The sequence below is a fragment of the Piliocolobus tephrosceles genome, chromosome 1 (genome assembly GCF_002776525.5).
Source record: "Piliocolobus tephrosceles isolate RC106 chromosome 1, ASM277652v3, whole genome shotgun sequence".
Classification (NCBI taxonomy): Eukaryota; Metazoa; Chordata; class Mammalia; order Primates; family Cercopithecidae; genus Piliocolobus; species Piliocolobus tephrosceles.
In genome coordinates, this window is record NC_045434.1 from 82,758,407 (window position 1) to 82,780,137 (window position 21,731).

The 21,731-nt window shown below is 51.8% G+C and overlaps 2 protein-coding genes across 6 annotated transcripts in view; one reads left to right on the forward strand and one right to left on the reverse strand.

Moving 5' to 3' along the window:
• The window catches only part of EPHX1 (epoxide hydrolase 1), a 20,885-nt gene extending 12,800 nt beyond the window's left edge, over positions 1 to 8,085 (forward strand). Inside the window, exons 4-9 of the mRNA XM_023203646.2 lie at positions 1,250 to 1,477; positions 1,806 to 1,935; positions 2,410 to 2,618; positions 4,896 to 5,004; positions 7,033 to 7,158; positions 7,679 to 8,085. Coding sequence (XP_023059414.1) covers positions 1,250 to 1,477; positions 1,806 to 1,935; positions 2,410 to 2,618; positions 4,896 to 5,004; positions 7,033 to 7,158; positions 7,679 to 7,880 — 1,004 coding nt within the window. The 3' untranslated portion in view covers positions 7,881 to 8,085. The remainder of the gene's footprint in view (positions 1 to 1,249; positions 1,478 to 1,805; positions 1,936 to 2,409; positions 2,619 to 4,895; positions 5,005 to 7,032; positions 7,159 to 7,678) is intronic.
• Positions 8,065 to 21,731, reverse strand: part of TMEM63A (transmembrane protein 63A) — a 37,887-nt gene continuing 24,220 nt past the window's right edge. For 3 of the 5 annotated variants that reach the window (XM_023203643.2, XM_023203641.2, XM_023203642.2), the window contains 10 exons: positions 19,120 to 19,226; positions 18,862 to 18,948; positions 18,073 to 18,135; positions 15,796 to 15,958; positions 14,815 to 14,920; positions 12,450 to 12,617; positions 11,431 to 11,552; positions 11,031 to 11,093; positions 9,559 to 9,738; positions 8,065 to 9,438 (listed from right to left, as the gene is read on the reverse strand). In XM_023203643.2, coding sequence (XP_023059411.1) covers positions 9,565 to 9,738; positions 11,031 to 11,093; positions 11,431 to 11,552; positions 12,450 to 12,617; positions 14,815 to 14,920; positions 15,796 to 15,958; positions 18,073 to 18,135; positions 18,862 to 18,948; positions 19,120 to 19,226 — 1,053 coding nt within the window. In that variant the 3' untranslated portion in view covers positions 8,065 to 9,438; positions 9,559 to 9,564. Of the gene's footprint in view, positions 9,439 to 9,558; positions 9,739 to 11,030; positions 11,094 to 11,430; positions 11,553 to 12,449; positions 12,618 to 13,738; positions 14,035 to 14,814; positions 14,921 to 15,795; positions 15,959 to 18,072; positions 18,136 to 18,861; positions 18,949 to 19,119; positions 19,227 to 21,731 lie in introns of those variants that run through there. The other 2 variants (XM_023203644.2, XM_023203645.2) reach the window with 2 other exon arrangements.

Consider the following 21,731-nt stretch of genomic DNA (forward strand, 5'->3'; position numbering starts at 1 on the left):
AAAAAAAAAATTCAAATATTTAAAACGGAAAAGCACAGAAGAAAATACAGTGAGAAGCAGCTCCCTCTTGCCCCTGTGCCGGCCAGAGGCAGCTGTGTTTTACTCATGAGTCCTGGGAGAGCCTGTGCATCTGCAAGCGTGGATGTGTATTTCTTCTCTAATTTAAAACTCAAATGACAATGTGGTAGAATGTGAATTAAAAAGAATCTCACATCATGCAGTGTGTTCCAAGGGAGATAAGATCACCTACTAAAATAAACTTTAGAATAGGAGTAAATTTAGCAACATAGAAGGACACCCAGGATACATTGTCAAGTAAAAAAGAAAAAAGAAAAAAGAGGTTCTAAAATAGAATGTATGTATAGTTCTATTTTTGTTAAAAGTTATGTTCTCTAAGTCTTTTTAAAAAGTTTGAACTGTCACAGCCAAGAAGGGTCTAAAGAGACATGACAGCTCAGTGGAGTGTGGGTCCTGGTTGGGATCCTGGAACAGAAAATGGACATTAGGGGAAAAAACTGAGGAACTCTGGCTAAAATTTTGTTGTGTGTACCTACCAGTATTATCCAGGTTTTAAAAAGGAGAAGAGAAATTAAAAGCACTGGAATCTACTGCTCGGAGAGAGCTGCTTTTTACATTCCCAGATTTTAAAAACTCACCAATATATGGTATAACTACAGTATACGCATAGATGACTTTACAAAACCTGGATCACACAATGGATATGACTTGATCATATGCTTTTACCTCCCAGTAATATCTACTGATCTGTTTTCTATCTTAAATAAATATACATCTACCCTGTCCATTTAGATGACTGAATTGGACTCCAGTATACTGTCAAACTATACTTGATTAATCCCATATTGCTGGATATGTGGGGCTTTCTCCCTACCCTCCAGATTTTAAATTATAGACCAAGTATTTATGGAGGCCTGCTGTGAGCCAGGAGCTGTCCTGAGCCCTGGAAACCCAGCAGTGCCTGTACAGACCTGGCCCTGCCATCAGGGGGCACCTCTAAGGAAACCGGGAGGCAATAATCGTAGCTCCCTTGCAGGGAGGTTGTAAAGGCTGAGTGAGGACGTCTGTGCACCTGGAGCACAGTGTGACTATGAAACCAGTGTCAGCCATTACTGTCGGAGGGCGGGGGCACTAAGGCTGGCAGTACTCAATATCCAGGTTCTGGGGGGTGCCAGAGCCTGACCACACAGGGTCTTCTCTCCCTCCACCCTGACTGTGCTCTCTCCCCCAGGGCTGGACATCCACTTCATCCACGTGAAGCCCCCCCAGCTGCCCGCAGGCCGTACCCCGAAGCCCTTGCTGATGGTGCACGGCTGGCCTGGCTCTTTCTACGAGTTTTATAAGATCATCCCACTCCTGACTGACCCCAAGAACCATGGCCTGAGCGATGAGCACGTTTTTGAAGTCATCTGCCCTTCCATCCCTGGCTATGGCTTTTCAGAGGCATCCTCCAAGAAGGGTATGGGGCTGCTAGAGCCTCCATAACTGCCCCGTCCTTGCCAAGGGGGGGCCAGATGTTCCCACCAGGCTCTCCTTCCGGGAGGGTGAGCAGGGAGTTAGCCCTAGGAAGCTGGGAAAGGAGGGGCCAGAGAGGCTGGCCCCAGACACACCACCCTCCGGGGCTGGAGATGCCACCCCTACGTTTGGGCTCCAGGATTCCTTCTTGTCTCTGTGAGCTTTTTTCACCTCTACCTGGGAGGAGGCGGGCTTGAGAAATGTCATAGAACACCCAGAGGGCCCATGGAGCAATCTGCCTGTGACTCTGTGCCTTTCCCCATCACCGCCAGGGTTCAACTCGGTGGCCACCGCCAGGATCTTTTACAAGCTGATGCTGCGGCTGGGCTTCCAGGAATTCTACATTCAAGGAGGGGACTGGGGGGCCCTGATCTGCACCAATATGGCCCAGCTGGTGCCCAGGTGAGGTCACTGTCGGGGTGGTGTGTGTGTGTGTGTGTGCGTGTGTGTCCTCTAAGAGATGGACCTCTGTGCAGGGTGGGCCAAGGTCCCCCCAGGGGAGAGGAGGGAGTGTGACCTGTCACTCAGCAGTGCCTGAGGCATGTTGACTTGGATTTTCCTGTCTATAACCAGGGTTGCGGCTCTGGGCCAGGTTCCCAGGCAGAGAAGGCCTATGATAGGAAGCAAATGTCAGACTTTAGACCTCTGCTGGACCAAGCTCTGGGACAGCCCTGAGCAGAACTCCCCAGAGACTCTATTTTTCCCCCAACCTCCCTCCTCCAACTCCCATGGCCTCCCCAGTGGGGCTGGTGCTGAAAGAGGCTGGCCCTGTGCTCGATCCTCAACCCTGAGGCCTGTTCCTCCTCCGCCATCTCTCCTCTCCCCCTCTCCTTGACACCACCCCAGCCTCACCTGGGCCCCTCTCTCTGCCCTCAGCCACGTGAAAGGCCTGCACTTGAACATGGCTTTGGTTTTAAGCAACTTCTCTACCCTGACCCTTCTCCTGGGACGGCGTTTCGGGAGGTTTCTTGGCTACACTGAGAGGGATGTGGAGCTGCTGTACCCCGTCAAGGAGAAGGTCTTCTACAGCCTGATGAGGGAGAGCGGCTACATGCACATCCAGTGCACCAAGCCCGACACCGTGGGTGAGCATGCTCACGGGGCCTCGCCGACTGCTGGCTCCACTGGGGTGGCGAGACCCCGCGGGGGAACCTCACCACCCCACCCCAATGCTGCCCATTGGTCCATATAAGGACCTCCCAGCCCTTTAGATCTTTAAACTGCATTTTCCCATAAAATCAAGAGGATGGACTCTCAGCAGATTCCCAGGCCAATTTAGCAACTCTGTTTAGCCGACTCAGTATTCATAGTGGCTTTCACCCCTGATCTCCCACCCCTGAGTCTATATCCTACACTGAAAAGCAGAGGGATGGAGGGGTTGGGGTAGGAGGAATCCTGGGGGTGGGCAGCTCTGGGCTGCAGGGGAGAGGGGAGAGGATACCCTGGGGCCTTGGGGAAGAGGTTCCCAGGCAGTGAGGGAGGGCCCAGCAACCACATCTGCCACCAGGGTCCTGTTAAACAGGGTCTAGGACAAAACTTTTTCAAAAAGATAAATTTATAAAGGAACCAGTACAATTTTAAAAAGAAACAATTCAAAGACAAATAACACTGAAATTAATTTGCTGACAGACACAAAACTTGTCAACATCCACAGAGTAATATCAATTAAATCACCATGGGACAAAATGCATTTGCCTCTATGAACGAGTCATTCGCATTACCCTCGGTTCTCTACAATTCACAGAACTGTAAAATAGCTCAATGACAAGGAAAGCTGGGAACTCTACAGAACCATGTAAGTCCGGAAGGTCTGCTAGGTAACTCCCTAGATCGTGTTCAGAAGACACCCAGGAATTGTCTTGCCCGTTTTGAGGTTCTTTATAGTTTTCGTGGCAGTCCCATGCGCACACACACGAGGCTGCTCATAATCATAATAATGGCACTTTATAAAATCAGTATTTTTCTCTGATTATAAAATACATGTTCATTGTCAAAAAGATTAAAAATGCAAAAAGTACAAAACATTAAAGGCAATCTCGTATAACCTCTCCTCCCTCCCCACATCTCCTCTCCCTCAAAAGAACTTGTGAACATTTTGGTGATTAATTTTTACAAATCAAGTATGTCCGTATCACCAACACGGCCCCAACACTCCAGATGCCCCTCAGGGTTCTCTCCCAGGCACCATGCTCTGACTTCTGACTGAGATGGTTTTGGTTGTGCCTGTTTAACTCCTTCTGTGAATAGAATCACAGAGTACGTACCCTTGAGTCTGGCTTCTTTTGCTCAATATTATGTTTGTGAGATTCATCTATGCTGTTGTCACAGCCATTTTTTTTTTTTTTTTTTTTTTTTTTAGACCAAGTCTTGCTCTGTTGCCCAGGCTAGAGTGCAATGGCGCAATCTCAGCTCACTGCAACCTCCGCCTCCCAGGTTCAAGCAATTCTCCTGCCTCAGCCTCCCAAGTAGCCGGGATTACAGGCACCCACCACCACGCCTGGCTAATTTTTTGTATTTTTAGTAGAGATGGGGTTTTACCACGTTGGCCAGGCTGGTCTCGAACTCCTGACCTCAGGTGATCCACCCACCTTGGCCTCCCTAAGTGCTGGGATTACAGGTGTGAGCCACCACACCCAGCCTGTCCCAGCCTACTTTTTTTGAGACCGAGTCTCGCTCTGTCACCCAGACTGGAGTGCATGCAGTGGCATGATCTCGGCTCACTGCAACGCTCCGCCTCCCGGGTTCAAGCAATTCTCCTGCCTCAGCCTCCCAAGTAACTGGGATTACAGGCATTGCCACCATGCCTGGCTAATTTTTTTTGTATTTTTAGTAGAGACGGGATTTCACCATGTTAGCCAGGATAGTCTTGAACTCCTTACCTCAAGTGATCCACCCTCCTCGGCCTCCCAAAGTGCTGGGATTACAGGCATGAGCCAACGCCCCCAGCCTGTCCCAGCCATTTTCAATGACTGTACAGTATTTTGGCTTATGAATATATCAATATTTATTTGTAACTGATCCCTTATTTTAGACTTTTTTAGGTGGCTTCTCATTTTTCATGAATCAGAACACATAGACTGAAAAACCCCACCTTTTTAAAAACAGCACTTCTCACTGGGACCCCACCAAATGCAGAGGCATGGGCCCTTCCGTTTGAAGGAAGCTGTTTATCAGATGAGGATGCCGAGGCAGAGAGTTAAGGAAGTGAAGCGTGTGAGCATCAGGAGTTAGGGCAGACCTGTGCTTGAATGTGGCTTCCTGCCCCAGCCCCGCCCTCTGTGGCCAGTGCCACATGTCACACGTGAAGCTCCAGCTCCCTGGTCCCCAGGCCTGAGTCTCTCCCTTGCTCCCCTCCACGCCAGGCTCTGCTCTGAATGACTCTCCTGTGGGTCTGGCTGCCTATATTCTAGAGAAGTTTTCCACCTGGACCAATACGGAATTCCGATACCTGGAGGATGGAGGCCTGGAAAGGTGAGACCCTGGTTTGTCCCTGCAGTTGTGACCCTGGTCCCAGCAGCCAACCTCCTCACCCTCTTCATCCCCTTGTCTGGTTGCTCTGCATGGGGCGCTCACCAAATTCTATTGTTGACTTTCTTACAAATCCTCACCCCGTGACCAACGTAGCTGCATTTTTCGGGTGAGGCGGCCTGGTGAGTTGCTCCCAGCCTCACAGTGCATGGTCAGGACTAGGATGCAGGCTCACCTGCTTGTGCTCCTTTTGCTGAACAGGCCCCTCTGGGGATTAGGGAGCCCAGAGGGCAGCAGGCACCACGTTATTGCCAAGAGCATCTGGGCTCTTCCTCCTGCTTCCCTGAAGAACCTGGCATCAGGGTCACATGACTGTGTGTTCCAGGAGGGTGGTCGCAGAAAGACAGGAGGCTGTTACATCTCTCAGAGCCTTTAAGGCTGTATCCTCTACGTGCCTGACTCCCAGCTCTGTGGCCTGACTCAGGCTTCACCAAGGTCAGCTCTGACCCACCCTTTTCAGGGCCCATCCCTTTATTCCTTCAGTGACACACAGAGGACCAGATAGTGCTGGGGATGGGAAAGAGAGTAAAATGAGACTGAATCCCGCGTTAGGGGCAGGGACTCTGTCTTGGCCATGCTCTAGCCCCATCACCTAGAACAGTGCCGGGTGAACAGTGGGAGCCCAGTACCTAGATGTTGAATGAATGCACAAAGGACTGTGAGAATTCAGTGTAAGGAGGATTCTCTTTGTCTAAGTGGCAGAGAGGGGAAATGACCAGGAGAATGTATCTGATTTGGGCCTTGGCGGATGAGTAGGAGTTTGCTGGATGGAGGAGAGAGATTTAGGCAGAGAGAAATTTAGGCAAAGAGAAAAGCCATAAAAAATGCAAGGAAAGGGTGCTTGGAAAGGATGGCTTGTCCAGAGGCTGAAGCAGGTACGCTGGGGCCAGATTGCAAGCAAACTCATTCTTGCAGGCAGGTCCTCACCTCCTCCAAGAGCCTCCGCAGGGCCTTCCTCTGGGATCTGCTTCCCCTGCCCTACATTCAGCAGGACCCGGGGGTCGATGGAGCTCCTGCAGGACCACATTGGCAAGGGGTCTGGCCTGTTCCTTGTACACGGATACCTGGAACCAGACGCGAGGCCCCACCAGACTGTCCCACTAGGCCACTCCTGCAGCTCTGGCCCCGGGTTACAGGGAGCACCAAAGCCCTGAGCAGGAGGCAGACAGGATCAGATCTGTGTTCCAGAAAGAACCGGAACACACAAGAGTGGAAACGGTGGTGGTGGTAGTTTTCAAGCTGCGGGCAGAGCCGAAAGGGAGATGGAAGCATTTGGCCGACTTGCAGAAATCCATCTCAGAGTTGGCATGTGTACTGGAACTAGTTTTCATTGACGTTTTCATTTTGCCACCAAAATCACATTGAAATCTCTGTCCCTGCTCCGTGCTGCTGTTGCTAGAGATCCAGGGTTTGAGAGAGGAAGGTGGGGTTGGGAGCGCCTGCTCTGGGGACAGTGGAAGGTGGGGTGGGGGCTGTGGAGTGTGCATCCTAGACCCAAGTTGCCCAGGTTTGGATTCTCCACTTAATAAGTAAAATGGAGATAATAGTACCTATGTCCCATAGGCTATTGAGAGGAAAACATGAATTAAATGAAGGTAAGGAGCTTAGAACATGCTGCGTGGTCACACGTGGTCACCATAGTAGCTGATGCCCTGAGCAGTTTCATGGTGCAGGGGTGGAGTGGAGGGAGGAGATGTCAGTGGCAGGAGAGAGGGGATGGATGTGTAGAGTCAAGGTGGGTGTGGGGGAGGACCTTGGGGTGATAAGAGACACTTCGATTAAATCCATGCACTCCAGTCTGGTGCCCTGGGCAAAGCCTGCCTGTGACATGAGGATACCACACACCTTGCATGAGGTCTGAGGAGGGAAGTCGCATGGTCAGGGCCTGGCATTTGTAGGACTGTCCAGCTGCCCTTTGTCACACAACTGCATCTGGCACTGAGAGTGGGGCTTTGTGTTCTGCGTTCCCAGGAAGTTCTCCCTGGATGACCTGCTGACCAACGTCATGCTCTACTGGACAACAGCAACCATCGTCTCCTCCCAGCGCTTCTACAAGGAGAACCTGGGACAGGGCTGGATGACCCAGAAGCATGAGCGGTGAGCCTGGCTGACTGAGAACAGGGGCCTCTGAGGCTGGAGGCAGGGGGATGGCCAGTCTGGAGCTCCAGTAAGGGCCCTCAGTGGTGGGATAAGTATAGCCTTGCCTGCAGGGGTGCCCCAGGGCCCTTGGATAGAAACACTAAAGGTCAAGGGGTTTGGAGAAAGCCCTCATGGAGGGACCACGTGCCTGGCTCCCGGGCGGCCCTCAGTACTGCTCCCCAGTCCAGGATGCTGGTGTGAGTGGCACTGATGGTTCTGGGATTTCCAAGTCTCATATGGAGACCCTCAAAGGTGGAGATTTAGAGGCTGGCCCGTGCCCCTGCCTGGGTGGTCCTCTCAGAAAAGAGAGGGTAGTGAGGGGAGTGGTTGAGACCCTGGATTTGTCCTTTTCTTTATGGTTCCTTGTGGGTGGGCCAGCTGATCTCATCCCCCAGGCTCTTGAACCCCCTGCTGTGCAGGACGGAGAGGCGCAGGGCCACAGCCCGCCCCCCACCCCCATCGGCTCTTTCGCTTCCAGGATGAAGGTCTACGTGCCCACCGGCTTCTCTGCCTTCCCTTCTGAGCTAATGCACACGCCTGAAAAGTGGGTGAGGTTGAAGTACCCGAAGCTCATCTCCTATTCCTACATGGCTCGTGGGGGCCACTTTGCAGCCTTTGAGGAACCGGAGCTGCTCGCCCAGGACATCCGCAAGTTCCTGTCAGTGCTGGAGCGGCAGTGACCACCCCACACAGCCCCCTGCCTCCCTCCACAAGTGCCCTCCAGGCTTTTCTTTGGGAAGATACCCCTTTTCTGAGGGATGAGTTTGCCTCCATCCCCTGCCCATGCTGGGAGCCCACGCTTACCCCCTCACCCCTCCAAACTCACTCCCCAATCCCCAACTCTGTGTGATAAGCAATATGGCCTTGATGATAAATGACTTTGCTTCTAACAGCGGCTGGAACCCAGTGACATAAGCATGCCCTGACCCCACATGGTGTCCCCTGTCCAAGCAGAGCTGGCAGGCTCCTCCTTGCTGGCAGAGGCACAGGAGGCCCATTGGGGATGAGGCCACTGGCCAGGGCTGTGCTGCACCAGACCCATGGCACCGCCCCCACCCCTCCCAGCACGGGGGCAGTTTGGAGCAGAGGCAGCATTGGCCGCCACTGCAGGCGCAAGTCAGCATCAACAGGGTCCCTGAGTCAGAAAGCCCAGGCCCACCAGGTCAGCGGACAGGCACGGGCAGGGCCTGCAGAGGTGCCAAGGCCCTGGCCCAGTTGGGCTGGAAGGAGCCTGGACCTGCTCTTCCGCACCCCCTCCCACCCCCACTGCACAGGCTTGTCCCTTGGTGCCCCCTGGAGGTAGCAGGGAGGAGGCTTCTCCGGGAGGAAGCTTCTCAGGCAGAAGTCTTAAGTTGCATCCCATCCCCTGGACTCTCCAGGAGGGAGAAGAGGGACAGCCCCTCCTTCCTGCCAGAGCCACAGCTCAAGGGCAATGGGATGCACCCAGCCCAGGCACCCCCTCCTCTGTGCCGACCACGTTGTCCTTTGGTTCCGAGGAGGCCCTGAGCACTGCCCACCCCCACACCTTGCAGGGAGCAGACAGAGGGTGAGTACTGCACAGAGCCTGCCTGGAGGTGCAGACTCATGCACTCAGCCCTGAAGAGGTGGGAGAGGCTGGATCTTAACTGTGGTCCAGTGGGCACATTATGAGTGGTCCTTGTCCCTGCCTGTTATGGGGTGTCCCTGACAACATGATACAAAAATACAGAACTGTAGTGGGATACAGAGGTGTGTGCACAGCTGGCAGGAGCACTGGCCGCCTCCCAGCCTGCTCCCCATAGCTCACTCCTGGGTGTAGCCTGGAGGGGCTGCCGGGCTGGGGAGGGACTGGCCATGGAGCGGGGAGCTGGACGCCAGCTCATCTCAGACCTGGACTGCAGAATCTCTTTGGTTGTCGGTTGTGTGTGTGCTCAGAAGGGAGGAGGCCTTCCCCTTGTTACATCTCTCTCTCCATATATTCTCCCAGACTCATCAGTTTGGGGGGCAAAAAGTCTACCACATGGTCTTGGCGACAAACCACTGGGGATGTCACCCCAGCTGCAGAGCCGCAAGCTTGTGCCGGAGGGGGAACTGGGTGAGCAAGGTAGGGGTGAGGCCTGCATGTGCTCCCCTCACCACTGCTGGGACCAGAAAAGATGGGCACCTGATGGCTCAGCTGGGCAGTTCCAACACATTCCCGCTCAGCCAAGGGCCTGAGCCCCAGGCCATTCTGGTTGTGTCTTTTCAGAGCAGTGAGACCTAAAACAGATGGGAAGAAGTCATGAACTTGGGAGTCAGCCTGCTTCACCTGTCTTCTCACCCTGCTTCACCTTTCTCACCCCACAGGCTCCCCTGAGCCTGACCCAGCCGGCAGCTCACCCGGCCTCAGGCCTCCTGTGGGGCAGCAGCCACCTTGCCCATGGAGCTCTGTGCCAAACACTGTCCAGGGATAGTCCCGCTGATGTTGTGGATGGCACCGTAGGTCTGCTGCTGCTGCTGCTGCGGAGACAGTGCTGTCCTCTCCGAGGCCAAGCCGTTCAGAATCCAAGGCACGTAGGGCTGTCAGCAAATGGATTCGTGCTTGGCTTGGGGCAGGCATGAGATTCCACACTGCATCCCTCCCCTCCTGCCCTTCTCCTCCCAACAGAAGGACACAGACAGCGGCCATAAAGGACATATGAAGAAACAGCAACATCAATTTCGGACATTAGGACCTAAAATATGCCACCTGTGGAACTTCCTATAGCAGCCAGGGCAAAAGAGAAAGCCCAATTACACAGTTCTCATGATGACAGAAGGAAGTACAGGAGAGCAGTTTCTCACAGGAAACTAAACTTCCTCGCCCTGGATCCTAGGAGGATTTCTCACTTTGTAGAAGAAACAAGTCTACCTATGTAGGGGGGCTTAGAACGCTGCCCTGGGACCCCTGGGATGCTCAGCATATCTGTGTGAGTCTCATTTCCTCCCAATCCCAGGCTCCAGCCACTGACCCTGGGTGCAGAGCCCTGCCCCACCCATCCCGAGACCCTGACTGTGAGTGAGGGCTTGACATCATCCACCTGTCCTGCATGTTCCCTGCCTGGCCAGCAAAGCCACAGGTGTAGCTCTGGATAATGAGTCCTTCCGAGGCCCTCCCTCTTTTGGAACTTGTCCAAGGACAGACACTGATAAGAGAGCCTGACACCTGGGAGGCAGTCACCAGAAAGAACCCTGCAGATGAGGTCGGCTCTGTCCTGACCCGGGCTGTCAGGAAGGCCGCCCGCTGGCCACAGCTCTGGAACCCTGGGGCTCTGTTTTCGCTTACCAGCCCCACCCTAGGAGCAGGACCCTGGAGGCAGGGAGAACCAGGAAGACAAGGAGCCTTCGGAGGAAGACCATGGGGTCTTCCTCTGAAGCAGGTGCAATGTTCATTTCTTGAATTCAAAGGGAAGTCTGTCTGACACCCTCTTGAAACCTAGTGGAGGACCTCGCATAGGCAGGTGCACTGCTGATGACAAACCTTTGTCAAACCCTAGCACCTTACCGTGCCTTCACTAAAGCCCCAAACTCACCAGCCATTAAATATGCAGAGAAGGACACCTCCCAGGTGTCAGAGCAGGGAACTGAAACCAAGGGGATGGCCATGAACCGAGACAAGACTCATTATCTCCTCAACAGTTTCAAATATGCAGGTTAAAACACCCAGGGGGACCAGGATTCCTTCTCTGCCATTAATTCACAAACCTCCCTGCCATGTGATCTTAGCAAGAGATCATCAAAGCACATTTGCTGGGGCCCATCTGGTTGGGACTGTTACAACGAAAGCAAAAAAGGGCGACAAGCTCGGAGGCTGAGGGGCACAGACGGCTTACCGTGAACGGTGGAGGCATGTGGGCCTCTGCCTCACTTCCTTTGTCACTTGCAGGCTCTTCTGTCTGCAGATAACAGCAAAAACTTGCAATGATAAACAAAACTGATCTCTGTGAATGAACACCCTCCAAACACAGAGACTATTAACACCCGGAATAATAGTACCAGCTGGCACCAAGCTCCCCGGCAGCCCGAGAGAAGATGGGAGTGGGGGAGTGCAGGGATGAGGGGAGCAAGGGAAGCTACACATGGCACCCAACCACCCACGCCTTTCCCATGGAGAAGCAGAGTCTGGAGAAGGCTGCTGCTGTGTTGATACAGACAAGGGTGGGAGGTGTTGAGAGTGAGCCCGTCCCACCATCTGTTCCTCCCAGGGCTTGACGGGGCAGTGGGGTCGGGGACCTTTACTTTGTAGTTCCGAGGGCTGAGGTGCTTGAAGCATCCAAAGCAGGTGTGAGCCAGGCAGACCAGGATGGTGAGCAGCAGCACCAGGAAGGTGAACAGAGTGGCAGGGGCCTTCATACCTGGGGACAGAGGGTGGCTAGCCTTGGGGTGGGCAGGGAGGGGCTGCCACCTACCCTCACCCTGCTGAGGAAGGGGCCACACCTGGTGTGGAAACTGCCCGTGACTTCTCCCTCAGGCAGAAAACAAAGGTAAGGCCTAAGCCCCACCCCTAGCCCTCAACTCCAGCAGCAAGGATGGTGTCTTCACAGCCAGAGCACACAGAGGGACCCACTGAATGGCTGGCATCATCCCTGGTTGGATTTCAGGCACTGGGATGCCAAGTCAATGGCAATTCACCAGCCTCCTTGCTGGGTCCGTTCCCTCCAGTCTCCAGTGCCCTGGGCTAGGTAGGATGGACCCTCCCACACCCCTAGTCTGACCAGGGCAGACATGTCTTTCCCCCAGGAGTGTCAGTTTTCTCTCCTCCATGTCCCCACCTCTTCCATGCCAGGAGATACAAGGAGCCGGGCCCAACCACCACCCTCAAAGGGCAATCTGGATCAGCTTCCCCAATTCCTCTGGTTCAGTCCCTGCACAGCTGATAACGGCACTGTCTTCTCTCCAGGGACGTATGGGACAATTGACCAACCCTTCACAAGGGTTACACCTGCACTCAGGCTAGCTTAGGAGCTCAGCTGTCAACACCACACCCAACCAGCCCTCACCCTGGGTATCCTGTTTTGATTGGACACCTAACCACAGTCCTCACTCTGGGCACACATTCTGATTGGACATGTAACCAACCCTCATTCTGGGTATCACATTCTGATTGGACACCTAACAAGCCCTCACGCTGGGCACCACATTCTGACTGGATGCCAAGCTGATGCTGTGAAAGTAATGGGGGATCTGACTGGCTGGTGGGGATACAGGGATGGGAAGCCAAGGGCTGGCCCCAGGTTGGAAAGGCCGCTCACCCAGGCGCAGGAAGGAAAAGAAGTAGAGCCAGAAGAGGCATAGGATGGGGGCTGCCAAGGCCTGGTTCACAGCAGCAAAGTGGATCCCCTTCTCCAGCTTGGCTGGGAGGTAGACGAAGTAGAGGTTGTGCCGGTCCACCATGTGCTTGAGCAGGATGTAGATGAGGCCTGCAGGGGATGGGGCTGTGAGCTGGAGACCTTGCAGGGCCACACACACGCCTCTGCCCTCTTCCTCTCAGGGGCCGCTGTTTTGGCAAGGAGCCGGGACTGGGGCTGCTGCTGTACAGCTTGAACACAAAATGAGGCATCCTGCACCTCTGGCTGCTAGTTTTTTTTCTCTTTCTCCCTCCTACCCGCTTCCTCACTTCTCTGTGACCCCAAGGTGTAGGGGATCGGTCAGGGTGGTGGGAGAAAATTTAAGATAAAGTTATGGGAAATAGACACAAACCTTGGAAGGCCGAGAGGTTTGCATAACTTCAGTAAAGGGTTTGGCTGAAGGCAGCTGAATTCTCTCAAAAGCTTAGGGCGTAGATACATAGGAATGTGGGGGAGTTTACCCAAATAGCTTGTTTACTTATGTGGTCCTGAGACCAACCTTTGATCATCCACGGGTGCAGACTCAGGCAGCAGAGCCCCTTAGCCGCACTGACAGGCAAAATATCTGTCAGTGTATGTCTTTCATTCGTCGCTGGATCAGGGTCTGTGGGACGGACCCCACACCAAGGGAGCCACAGTGTCTGTGATCCTGTGCCCACAGAACACTAACATTCCAGAATCATCTTGGAAAGAGGCTGTTTCACACTTGGATGTCTGGCCTCAATTCCTCCCCAGCCCTTCCCATGCTGAGCCCCCGTATGGCAGTGCTCCCACACCCCTGGCCTTCTCCCACCCAGCTGATCCCCGCCCTCATCAGTCAACAGAGAATGAGGCCCAAGGATCTTACCCCAGGGGTGGCACAAGAGCACACATGGGGGACCAACAGAAAGTGGGTGCTGCCTTTTCTATTATGCCAGGTTCTTTTTGAGTCGGAGTCTCACTCTTTTTGCTCAGGCTGGAGTGCAGTGGTGCAGTCTTGGCTCACTGCAACCTCTGCCTCCTGGGTTCAAGTGATTCTCCTGCCTCAGCCTCCCGAGTAGCTGGGATTATAGGCGCCTGCCACCATGCCCAGTTAATTTTTGTATTTTTAGTAGAGACAGGGTTTCACCATGTTGGCCAGGTTGTTCTCGAACTCTTGACCTCAGATGATCCACTGCCTAGGCCTCCCAAAATGCCAGGATTACAGGAGTGAGCCATCGTGCCTGGTCCCAGGTTCTTTTTTAAAAAATAAATTTTGTTTTGAAAGTGTAAATACCGTAAATTTTTAAAACTACACAAGAGAGTATAAAGTGAAAACTAACACAACTTCTCCCCCTAAACCTCAGCTATGGCTGCCAGCAGTCTCTTGGGTCTTCTGTTTCTTCTAGAGCCTTTCATTCATCTGCCAGCTCCAGATGTTTTATTTCAGTGGCCAGGACCTTGGTCTTTGAACAGTCCTGACTTCAAATCCTGGTTCTCCTGCTTACTAACAACATATGAAGTTCTTTATCTGTGAAGGGGGAATAGAAACAAGACCTGCCTTGTAGGATAAGGTGTGGGAGCATGCCATACGGGGGCTCTGCATGGGAAGGGCTGGGGAGGAACGGAGGCCAGACATCCAAGTGTGAAACAGCCTCTTTCCAAGATGATTCTGGAGGCAGGCATCTGCCGAAGTGAAAGCAGCACGAGAGCTTTGATTGTGACTGTTTTACTTGCTGCTAAAGAAATCAGCCATGAACGATGTGGTCACTGGGCAGAGAACCTCAGACCAGAAGTACTGAGAGAGGTCCTAGCTGAGGGCCAGTGGGAGGAATTCATTTAAAAATGAATGAGGCCAGACACAGTGGCTCATATCTGTAATCCCAGCACTTTGGGAGGCTGAGGCGGGTGGATCGCCTGAGGTCAGGAGTTCAAGATCAGCCTGGCCAACATGGTGAAACTCCGTCTCTGCTAAAAATACAAAAAATTAGGCAGGCGTGGTGGTGGGCACCTGTAATCCCAGCTACTCAGGAGGCTGAGGTGGGAGGATGGCTTGAGCCCAGGAGGTGGGGGTTGCAGTGAGCCAAGATCATGCCACTCCAGCCTGGGCATCAGCAAGAGACCCTGTCTCAAAACAAAAAAAGAAAGAAATGAGTGAAATTTGGTGTCACGTGGGTCTTTGGCAGCTTGTGGCTCTTGTGGCTGTGGTTTTGGGAACTCCAACCTGGGCACAACCTGGTGATAGCTGTCCCCGAGAGGCTTGGGCAATCAGCCATCCACGTACCCTGGGAGAGGCTCCAGGGCCACTCACCAAATGGCGCAATGATGGGACAGGTGATGCTGTAGGCCATGATGACAGTGAAGACACACAGCATCCACGCATACATGGCTCCAAACTCGTACTGGAAGGCCTGGTTCTGGGAGAAGGAGGTGGTGAGGAGCTCATGGACTTGTTCCACCTCAAACACCCTTTTGTGCTCTCCAAGTGGTGAGGGGAGAGCGGGGTAGAGGACTTTGGAAATAGGAGATGCGTGGCTCCCCGCCTCCCAAGGTCCTTCCCATCCCTCCCAGCCTGCCCTGCTTCACTCAGCGCACCCAGCCCTCCTGAGGCACGGTGATGCATGTTTGCTAGTGCTCCCTTCATTCCAATCCTGTCCACCCAACAGGCGTATGAGCCCCTGGAGAGAAGAGGTGGTCGGGGAAGAGGTGTAGAGTGACTCCTCGTGACTCCAGCCCTTCTAGCAGGGGATCCTGGGCCAGCTTAGTTCGTGCCTTTGTGAAATCGGGATACTAGCAGTGCCCGGCTCATAAGGGGCTGAGAATGAAATGAAGGAATGCAGCACTTCTCCCACTTTCCTCGCACAGTGCCCGCCATGGCAGAGGAGAAGAAAAGAGAATCCCACACCCTCCGGTTCAGGGAATCCTGGAATAAATGCCATAAGCCAAAAATGCCTTTGACATCTGGGGTTTGGCTAAGAATTTATGCAAATGGGCACCCACGGAAGAAGAGTCTGTTGGTTTGAGTTGTAGGTATGTATGTGTGTGATCAAACTGTTTCAAATGCCAGAGTCCCAAACTCTCTCCTCCAGCCTGTGAGCTAGAGAGGAGGCTGGAGGAGACCACGCCTGCCTGGGCCCGGGTTTGAGAAGCACTTAGCCCAGTGCCTGCATTAGTGGGTAGTCGGGTAAATGCTACCCATTAGCGGGGGTAGTGGGGGTGAGAGGCCCTCGGGTCAGTGAAGGGGGACATGGGAGGGAGTCAGAGGCACAGCCCTGGGCCCAGGGGATGGTACCTGCTTGACATTCCTGCGGTCGGCAGCCGTCTTGGCCATGATCATGCGGAAGGTGTAGAGGATGAGGCCTGGCAGCCGCAGCAGCTCCATGCCATTGCCGATGAAGGCCGAGGCAATGACGTAGTTCACAAAGAAGGCGCCCTGGTCAGGCAGGAAGACACACCTGGGGAAACCGGGACCCAGGTCTGTGAGCTGAGAGCCGCTCTTGGAGGGAGAGGAGGGGCTCCTAGGCTGGGCAGGAGCAGAAAGCCCCTGGGAGGGCTGTATAGTCTTCCCTTCATTCAGCACATACTTGGAGAACACATCTGTGTGCCAAGTACCTTTCCAGACATTGAGAACAGAACAAAGCCCCTGCCCCCACTCTCTTGAAATTCACATTCTAGCTGGGGGCACAAAGAAGCAAACAAACAAATATTCCATATGCAGGGGGTGGTGAGTCCTAGAGGAAAATAAAGCAGGGAGGGTTCCTATGTTATACAAGGGTTGAAGGAGCCTTTCTAACAAGGTGATATTCGTGCAGAGATGTGAAGAAATGAAGGAGCAAGTCATCCCAAAACCTGGGAAGACAGGATTCCAGGAAAAGGGAACAACATATAAGATGCCTGAGGATGCCCTCATCTGCTGCACATCCAGGAAGAACAAAAGGGCAGGTGGGGCTGGACAGCAGTGGGCTGGGGGAAGGCAGAAAACAAGGCTGAAAGGGGCTGGGGGCAGACCCAGGGCAAGGGATCTGTTCCGATGGGGTCAGGAAGACTACGCAGATAGCCGCTGTGTGATCCCCATGTGGGGCGAGGGCAGTTGTGTTGGAGGTGGTGAGATATGGAGGGATTCTGGATCTACTTTAGAGAGAGAGCTGTCAGGATTTGCTGATAGGCTGGGTATGGCATGGGAGGGATAGAAAGGAAACAAGGTGAACTTTGAGGTTTCTTGCCAAAACAGTTAGAAAAACAATATGGAATGGGGAAAGTTATAGAGTAGCAGATTTGAGGGTAAAAGTCAGGAGTCTGGTTTGGGCAGGTAACATCCGTGGTACCCAGTAAAACTCCAGCTGGAATTTGAGGTGGGCAGTTGGGTTATCAGCCTGGAGGTGCAGGCTAGAGGCATAAATGTGGATGTTGTCCGCATAAGTTAATTCAGGAGCAGTCTCATGGCATGCAAGCCATGGGTTCAGCTGAAGCCACCTAGAGAGGCAATGTGGACCCAGAACTGGGAGCTGAGCCTTCAGGCAGCCAAAATCTAGAGTTGGGGAGACGGTAAAGAACCCACCAAGGAGGGTGACGAGGATGCCAAGATGAGATGAGCGAGCCAAGGCAGAGCTTCGAGAAGGAAGGCTCGGATAAATATGTCAGATGTGGCTGATAGATCATAAGATGAGAATTGAGTTGGTCACTGGATTTGTCAATCTGAAAGTCACTGTCAACCTAGACTATTGCTGGTTGTATGTATGTGTGTCTGTCATAGCCGCCAGCTCCCAACTCATCAGCTTACTCAGCAAGAACTCATTTAAAATAACTCACCCCATCCTTACAGGTAAGCACATTCTTTTAGGAAAGTCAATGCCAAGCCTCTGGGCCTATATTAAGACCTAACGTATAGTCTGTAGGGGCTGGGGTTGAATCCCAGCTCTGTTCCTTAACTGGCTGGGTAGACTTGGGTAAGTTATTCAACATCCCCGAACCTCAGTCTCCTCATCTGTAAAATGGAGAGAATAATAGTATCTTCCTCACAGCTCATTGTAAAGATTCAGTGAGAAAAAGATGCATAAAGCATTTAGCGTAGTGCCTTCTTAAACAATAGCTATTACTATTAAGTGGCATGGTGTAAGTTTAAAATACTAACAAGGATACATCGGCAGTAAGTTTAATTCTATTCTGGCAAAAATAATCCCCAGAGCCCAGAGGCATCCCGGTTGCCATGTTTAATTATTATTCTCCTTTCCCCACTCCTTGGCACCACTGAGACCCAGCAATTCCTTCTCCCCATGTGACTTTGTGCTCAGTAAGTTTCAAAGAATGAATGAGACAGCTGCTAATTGAGTTCTGGCCTAAAAAATTAACCACATTTCTGCAAGCATAGCACAAAGTGGGTCAGCTCCCACGGTGTCTACCAGGAACCTGGCAGGGTAGAGGTGAGGCCCCAAGCCCTGCTGTCTGGGGAGAAACATGCCTGTTCGGAAGCATAGGCTACGAGCACCCCTACCCACCCTACTGCAGCCCCAGCCCCTGTGGGACTCTCACCCAGAGCCACAGCTCCAGAACTCAACTTGGCAATACTCACTCCAACCTGATGGAAGCCTTCGAGGAAGTTTTGTCAAAGAGCCACCGGAAGAAAAAATCTAGACTGAAAAACAAAGGAACCCCCTAAGAGTTTATTTCCAGCATTCTATATTGTCACTACATATGCTTTCATTTTCTTTTGCTCTAAAAACAGGCCAAAGCTCGAGATTGACTTTTGTTCTCAACGATGCATTACTACAGCATGACCTGTCACAGTCTGCTTTAACAGAAACTTCCTTCCTTGAGATAAACAAAGCCATAATGAGGCCCTCCCTACGTGGAAGTTCCTTGGTAAGTTTCTTTTTCTTTTTTCTTTTGTAGAGATGGGGTTTCGCCATATTGCCCAGGCTGGAACTCCTGGACTCAAGCGATCTGCCCACCTCGGCCTCCTAAAATGCTAGGATGACAGGCATAAGCCACCGTGCCTGGCCACAAAATTTTCAAGCTGTTTTTTCTTTTCTTTTCTTTCTTTTTTGTTTTTTGGTTTTTTTTAGACGGAGTCTCATGCCCGTAATCCCAGCACTTTGGGAGGCCAAGGTGGGTGGATCACCTGAGTCAGGAGCTCAAGACCAGCCTGACCAATATGGTGTTATTTTCTTTTTTAAAGAAGAACAATCATATTGCCAGAAGAATCAATGACCCAGCCCTACTGCACGCCAAGAGGTTGCGACACACTTAGATATTGTTAGAGGTTTGCTTCTGCTACCAAACCATTTGCATTCTCCTGGGGACAGTGCTCTCCTGATATGACTCTTACTCTGAATTTACAGCAGGAGGTGGTGGCAGATACCTGGTGAGACCCAGGGAGGGCAGGATCAGCACCATGAAGATCAAGAATATGTAGACTTTGGTCATCATGATCTGGTTTTCCCCCGACCTGCAGGAAGTCAAAGGTGAGTACTCATAGTCCCCCAGATGCTCCAGGTGCCCCCAGTGAGGCCCCTGCCATGTGCCCATTGGCTGAGCAGCTGGGGGACAGGGTGTGGACAAGGGAGCGGTCAGACACATACGTCTTAGGGGCAGGGCCTCAGGAATCCCGGGTACTCACTTGGTCCAGTGAGACTCCAGCAGTGTAGAGTAGTAGACAATGGAGGGGAGCAGAGCCGAGAAGGACCAGAGCAGGAGGGTGGGGAAGAACTGGCTGATGATCGGGTTCTAGGAGACAGGTCCACAGCAGAGAGAGTCACAGGGCCCATGGGCCACATGGCTCTGAGGCCATGACCTATTGGCACGGTCGCTCAGTGGACTCCCGGGGTAGGAGTTTGTCATCTCTGACCCCCAGAACCAACACTGTGCCAGGTACAGAGCTGGTAGTCCATAAATGTTGGCTGAATAATCAGTAACAGCACCTTATATTTGTATACCTCTTCACAGCACAGCAAAGAAAGCAACTTCACATACAAGCAAATGCCACTTATCTGACTAAACAGATTAAATAACCTTCTCTGCTCCCTATACAAAACAAATGACTGATGCCATGGGAAGACTGAACACTGAAGGCCTGGAGTCCTGGCTGGGGGCGTGGGGCAGGCAGGGGGTGCCCTGCCTGCTCAGCTCCCGCTGGTCCAGCTGCAGCATATCAGCACTCTACTGTGTGTATCCACAATCCTGCTATTTGTTACTGTGATTACATGAGCTGATTGACTTATTACTGTCACTTATTAGATGAACATAAAAATAGAGAGAAATTTTCTTTGAAAACTAAGTTGGATACTTTGGAAAGACTTGATAAAAGTCCATTTCTAAAAAAAAAAAAAAAAAACGCTGTTAATTAGATGAGAGTAAATTAATGATAAAAGATCAAGGGATGGCCGGGCGCGGTGGCTCAAGCCTGTAATCCCAGCACTTTGGGAGGCCGAGAGGGGCGGATCACGAGGTCAGGAGATCGAGACCATCCTGGCTAACATGGCGAAACCCCGTCTCTACTAAAAAATACAAAAAACTAGCCAGGTGAGGTGGCGGGCGCCTGTAGTCCCAGCTACTCGGGAGGCTGAGGCAGGAGAATGGTGTAAACCCGGGAGGCGGAGCTTGTGGTGAACTGAGATCCAGCCACTGCACTCCAGCCTGGGCGACAGAGCGAGACTCCGTCTCAAAAAAAAAAGATCAAGGGATATGCGATCTAGGAAGTTTCTATATTCAGAATGGCTCTGCAGATATCTAAATTCTTCCTTTACTTTATTTTATTTTATTTTATTTTATTTTATTTTATTTTATTTTATTATTATTATTTTTTTGAGACGGAGTCTTGCTCTGTTGCCCAGGCTGGAGTGCAGTGGCCGGATCTCAGCTCACTGCAAGCTCCGCCTCCTGGGCTTACGCCATTCTCCTGCCTCAGCCTCCCAAGTAGCTGGGACTACAGACGCCCGCCACCTCGCCCAGCTAGTTTTTTGTATTTTTAGTAGAGACGGGGTTTCACCGTGTTAGCCAGGATGGTCTCGATCTCCTGACCTTGTGATCCGCCCGTCTCGGCCTCCCAAAGTGCTGGGATTACAGGCTTGAGCCACCGCGCCCGGCCTTCTTCCTTTACTTTGAAGAAGGCAACACTGGAATCACAAAACAATGAAATAAGGAGTGGCTGATGTAAAATAGACAAAGGGGAGCTCTTAACAGCAGATCCATCCTCAAAAGAATAGGCCTGTCCCTCTATTAAATAAAGATTGGCAAAGGAATGCATGTTTATAATACCTGCTTGAAATCTTAAACAAAACTGCTGAATTTATACTTAGGTAGTTTTAAACTATTTATGGAGTCAGATAAGAGCTTCAACCACACATCAGCTCATTGATTATCATGACAACAGCCTCGCGCCCTGTATAATAGGGCAGGTGTTTTAACTCCAGTTCTTGGATGAAAAACTGAGGTTCAGAATTCATCAGATGGGGGAAATGGCAAAGTGAGGACAAGGAGGCCCTCTTGCCCAGTATGCTTTCCCAGAGAATGAGTAACCAAATGCAAAGTGAAATTTAAAAAGAAAAAAAATTTAGGGAGATGGTTTGGCAAAGTTAATCATGAGAAACCAATAGCTTTTTGAGTAAATGCCAGTTGAGTGTTTGGCTGTTATCTCATTGACTCATCTAAGATTTCTGAAAATCATTCATTACCTATACAGAATAAATAGTTTTTGTTTTTTTTGTTTTTGTTTTTGTTTTTGTTTTTTTGAGATGGAGTTTTGCTCTTGTGCAGTGGTGTAACCTCGGCTCACTGCAACCTCCACCTCCCGGTTCAAGCAATTCTCCGCCTCAGCCTCCTGAGTGTCTGGGATTACAGGCGCCCACCAACACACCTGACTAATTTTTGTATTTTTTAGTAGAGACGGGGTTTTGCCATGTTGGCCAGGCTAATCTTGAACTCCTGACCTCGGGTGATCTGCCCGCCTTGGCTTCCCAAAGTGCTGGGATTACAGGCGTGATCCAGAATAGTTTTATAACAAGGTCATTAGCAACTAAAATGTAAAAGAAATAATTTGTGATCCTGCCACCTCCAATCAACAAAGCTCTTTTCCTTCCTTCCTGGCCCCTCCTGGTAGTGTCCATGATAGACATGCCTCACTGGTACATCCCTGCTTCTGTCAGGAGCCCTGCATGGGTGCCACAAAATCTACACAATTTTTAATGGATGCTTAATATTCTACCAAACTGAATAGACCTCATTCAACTCAAA